Below are 5,144 nucleotides of genomic sequence, written 5' to 3'. Positions count from 1 at the left end.
CAGGGATAGAAATGGCCATCATTGAACAAAGCATAAAATATGTCTTTCTTCTTTTATGTTGAAATCTGATTTTTATATTCCCTTTACCTAGTGTCCTCTGAAACATCTTTAGGTGATCACTTTTTTTTTTCCTTCCATTACCTTTCCCTGGGATGTAAATTAGCAATTACTTAGCTCCCACAACGAAGTCTGAGGTCATAAATGAGGGCAGACAGTAATTTAATCTGTGAGAGACTGTGATATCATCTAGTTAGTTTGGTAACAACAGCAAACCATAGAGTACTTCCTATTCATAGTGACTCAGTTTTTTTTTTCTCTCTCTTTGAACTAACAGACTTTTCTTTACCAGAAAAAATCAAATAATAACTTCAATCTTGGTAAAAATTCCAAAGCTAATCGAAATCTTTCTTCTTAAAATCTATGAAAGAGCAACCAAGCCAATTTGTGTGCGTTTTAAGTAATCTGTTGAAACAGGAAAATTCCGATGGCAAAGTCAGACAACTTGCAGCAACATAATACATTTGTTTATTTAGTTAATATTACAGTGGTAACAGGTTAAGAGCACTAGATCTGTGTCCTCAAAAGAGGATAGTGATCAAGATTTTTATTTGTAAATTTCACTGTTCTTAACTATTAAAAATCTATTTTCCAAAGGAGTAATAATATGCATTATTTTTAAATGACAGATCTAAACTTTCAAATTTATGACCCAAAGCATATTTGTTCATTAAACAAAACAGTAGGGACATTTTAACTATTGGTTGCTGCTTTCAGGAAAGCACAATGTTCTTGAAGCAAATATACACAAAACATATTTTTCCATGGTGATTTCAGCCATTGTGTATCATGTCAGTGAGGGAACCTGAGAACCCCAGATGTTGAGAACTCTCCGATTGTTGCAATACACTCTGGTTTACTTAAACACTCAACCAACAAACATGTATTTAGTGCCTACTATGTACAAGCCAGCATCCTAAAGCAATACAGGAAACACAAAGAAGTAAAATTATTGGTTCTTGCCCTGCTCAGGCTTCCAATGAAGTGGTCAGATTAAACACAGACACAAATTACTCTACTTTCAATGTCTTCAAAAGAAGTGATGATGTTAACTAGATCGTATGTTAGAATCACCTATGCTGGAACCGAGAGGAAGCAGGGACATAAGCAGGGGCATCCTCGGCACCGATTAAAGTCTGTCTGAATCAGATTTCAGAGTTCTAAGTCTGAGGGCTGCTTAAACCCTTGTATCTGAAAGTGTTCTAGCCAGTCTCACACCTGCCACTGTGAGTGACTGTATTTGGCAGTTGTCTCACGTACTCATGATAAGGGAGCAAGATAAATAAATATATATATATAGTATGTGAGTATATTATGATTTGAATACAGTATATATTATTTGAATATAGTATATATTCAAATCATATGTAGGGTGATGTTGAAAGCTAGGAGTTCGGGACTTTCCACTCTGCATGGGAGAAGGCTAACCCACGTTATTTATTTATTATAAGACAAACAAGAGACTACATAAGAAAAGTACGGAAAACTCTCCAAACTTCACTGAACACAAGCAAAAATAGAAAGGCTAGAGGAAAGGATAAGAAAAGAGGGCCTAGCACAGAGAGGCTTGGACGGGACCCTGGGGAGAGAGCCTTCCCCACTGCTACCTCCGCGTCCGCCCCATCGCCAGTGTCCCGAAGAAGAGGCCCTGGGCTAGGCAAGTGGAGAAAAGGAAAGCAGAGACACATTTTTTTCAAACACCACAAATAAAATAAATAAATATGTTAAGCAAGAAAATAACCTATTAGGCACCGCTTGAAAGGCAGCAGCCCTCAGGGGTCGGGCAGACCGCACCCTCTACCTGCAGGTGGCGGCGACGCGGTCGGGATCGGCCGAGACTGGGAAGACGTCACCTGAGGTCCCGGCCCGGTGCCTGTCGTTACTCTTGGATGTGCACCTCCAGAAGCTTGGGTGAAGGAGAAAGCCTAGTGGAGCTGCAGCCAAGCTCCCGGGCGGCCCCCGGGGAAAGTGCGCCCTGTCCTTCCTGGCCTAATGCAGACCAGCGCCCCGGGAGTGCCTAGCTCTTGGTCTCTGAAACTAAAAGAGCCGTTTGTGAGCCGGGCGGGAGGGGGGCTTCCATTACAAGCCCTCCTCCCCCACCAAAGCCCGGAATCTTTTAAAAACCCCTAGTCGCTTGTTCTCAGCTCCTTTTTTGCTCCAAAGTGGGCTTTGAATAAGGACTGCGGGATGCCTGGGGTTCGAAGCGCGGGACCGATTTTACTAAGCACCTGGCTCCGCTCTGGGTGGAGTGGGAGGGGCGGAGGGGCTCGGCGAAGCGCGCACCTTCCTTTCACCCGAGGGTGGGAGAAAGGACCAGCTGCCGAGATCCTTCTCAAGACTGACTTCCTTTGAAGTAGGGCTGCAGAAAGGGAGAGTGGTGGTTCTCGAGACTCCGCTAGAGGCATCAAGCAGAATCTGGCGAGCGAGGGGCCCTGCAAGGCGCGGCTGAGGGCCAGCTGGGTTTTCCCGAGGGAAACCCGTGGCGGTAACCGTGGCTCAGCTTAAACAGAAACGACGGCTGGCGGGGCTGAGGGTCAGGCTCAGCTGGCGACGTTAATAAGTTCACGATCTGCACCGGTAGGACGGGGCGTAAAGAAAGACCGAAATTGCCAAGGGAGGGGCGAAGAGGGATGCAGAAGTGCAATCGCAGGGGAGAAAGAAGCGAAAGAGGAGAAGGGGGCCCGCTAGTCTTCCCAGTTTATACGCAAAGCGTCCAATTCCACCTTTGTCGCGCGCCTTTCCCGGGTCTCCACCAGAAGCACACAGTGTCCTAGCCCCACTTTCCCCATTGCACCCTGACTCCTGGGATACTTTCACCTCTCGCACCCGGCCTTCCTTTCTCCTCATCCTCCCCTTCTCTTGGTACAAAGCCCCTGCTTGGCCCGGGCTCAGAGAGTAGTGATCCGGGACGTGCAGGTGCCATTACGGAAGACGCCGCCGGACTCCAGGTTCTCAGGCTGGAAGTCCTCCACACTGTAGGCGCGGCTCTTGAGGGCCGTGGCGTAGTAGTCGACTGGCTCCTCGGCGGCGTTGTCCATCCAGCTGAGGCAAAGGATGCGCTGGAAAGAGCGCTTGAAGTTGTCTGAAAGGAAGCCATAGAGGATGGGGTTGGCGCAGCTGTTGGCATAGCCGAGGATGACCGACAGCTGGCTCACCGTGGCGTCGTCCTGCTCTGCGAACACGTTGACTAGCTGCACCACATAGAAAGGCATCCAGCAGATGACAAACACCATCACCACCATCATCACCATCAGGGTGATCTTGCGCTCTGAGCGCTTGCGCTGTTGCCAGCCGGCCTTGAGGGCCACCATGCGCATTTTGGCGATGATGAGCACGTAACACAGGCAGATGGCCCCGACGGGCAGCAGAAAGCCCATGAGAAAAGTGTACAACACGAAGCCCACCAGCCAGCGCTGCGCGGGCTCGGGCATGAGCATGTTGCAGGCCACCGTGCCGTCACTGTTGGCCGCCGTGCGCGAGAAGACCACGATGGGCAGAATGACGAGCAGCGATAGCACCCACACGCCCAGATTCACCACCTTGGCCACGGTGGGCCGGCGGTAGCGTGCTGCCTTGATAGGGTGCACCACGGCCACGTAGCGGTCCACGCTAAGCACAGTAAGACAGTAAATGCTGGTGAACATGTTGACTGCGTCCACGCTGAGCACGAGGCGGCAGAGCAGCGCGCCGAAGGGCCAGTGGCGAAGCAACGTGGAGGTGACCAAGAAGGGCACGCTGAGCATGAGCAGCTCATCGGCGATGGCCAGGTTGAGGATGTAGATGTTGGTGGCCGTCTTCATCTTGGCGTAGCGCAGGATCACGTAGATGACCATGGAGTTCCCACACAGCCCCACCAGGCACACCACGGAGTAGATGAAAGAGATGAGGATAGCGCTGCCCTGGCCCTCGCTCAAGGTCCCGTTCTGGGACGCATTTCGCCCCGGCTCCTCCATCCCGTCTGCTGCTCCGGCCCCGGGGCCCCTGCTGCCGCCGCCTTCGCCACAGCTGCCTGGGCTGGGGCTAGGAGAGGAGGGAGAGGAGGCGGTGCCATTGGGGAACAACATGGGGGCCGATGGGGCTGCCAGGGCTGGGGAGTTCTACTGGCGCCCCCGCCGCTTGCGCTGTCACTTGGCACCCCGGCCGTCCGCCCGCAGCTCACAGCCGCTGGGCGCCTGGGGTAAGCGCTCAGAGACTGCAGGGAGCGCGGCTCCACCGGCGCCGGCGGAGCGCATCGCCCAGCGGCTGCCTGCGCGCAGCCGCTCGCCGCTCCAGGGCACCTGGGCACACGCGAACGTGCCGGGAGACTAGGGCCCCGCGCGGCACAGCCATTAACTGCCGCGGCTGTGGGCTGGTGAATGATTAATAGGCACCACCCGCGCGTCAGCAGCTACGAAAATGGGGGGGGGGGGCGGAGAAAGAGAGGGAGGTAGGCGATATAGGTGGCTTATCACCCCTCGCCCAATTTTTTCTTTCCCAGTTTTGAGCTCCGATCGACTAGAGCAGCTGCTTCTGGGGTTCCCCTGCAGCACCCCTTTACCCATCCCCTTCAGGGGGACCTGGGGAGTTTCTCCGCTTTCATGAAGGGTGGATGGGAAACAAAGGTGGAGATTCTGTCCCATCTCACCCTGCTTCTATCCAAAGCAAAGACTGAAGCAGACCCTAGGCACGGATGTCTGGAGTTCATCTCCGTTTCCCTCAGTTGCTGCCCCACCCTGGGGGACCCACTCCCGTCCAGTCGTCCGGGACCCCAAACTCCCCCCCCCCCCGCCTGCTCTGCTCCTGAGAACCGCTGCGGAAGTCCTTACCCAGGGCACGCTACCTCCAGACCGACGCGTAGATGGCCCGTGCAAAGTGCCTGTGAGGTCTGGTAGCGCGGTGACGTTCTTCGTGCGGTCCCACTCCTTTCCTTGGGCGGGACCCCAGCACAGGCGCCCACTCAGATTTACTCTGAAGAGTCGCGGAAACTGACCCTACGCCGCGAACATTACAAGGAAGAAGGACAGCAACTGTGCGTTAGGGACTCCTGCGTTACAACCCCGCAGGCGGCTCTTCGAGGGAGGGAGTGTTCGGAGGCCTGAGAAAATCAT

The 5,144-nt window shown here is 53.1% G+C and overlaps 1 protein-coding gene across 1 annotated transcript; it reads right to left on the bottom strand.

Annotated features, from left to right (window-relative positions):
* Nucleotides 1-1,834: 1,834 nt before the first annotated feature.
* Nucleotides 1,835-4,314, bottom strand: SSTR1 (somatostatin receptor 1). The gene has a single exon (XM_027111746.1). It carries the CDS (start codon nt 4,119-4,121, stop codon nt 2,946-2,948), a length of 1,176 nt encoding a protein of 391 aa, XP_026967547.1. The 5' UTR covers nt 4,122-4,314; the 3' UTR covers nt 1,835-2,945.
* Between the last annotated feature and the right edge of the window lie 830 nt (nt 4,315-5,144).

Source organism: Aethalodelphis obliquidens, unplaced genomic scaffold (assembly GCF_003676395.1).
Source record: "Aethalodelphis obliquidens isolate GAN/ISIS:26980383/991018 unplaced genomic scaffold, ASM367639v1 scaffold10, whole genome shotgun sequence".
NCBI classification, from domain to species: Eukaryota; Metazoa; Chordata; class Mammalia; order Artiodactyla; family Delphinidae; genus Aethalodelphis; species Aethalodelphis obliquidens.
Note: the sequence above shows the minus strand (reverse complement) of the source record. Positions and strands in the feature narration are given on the sequence as shown.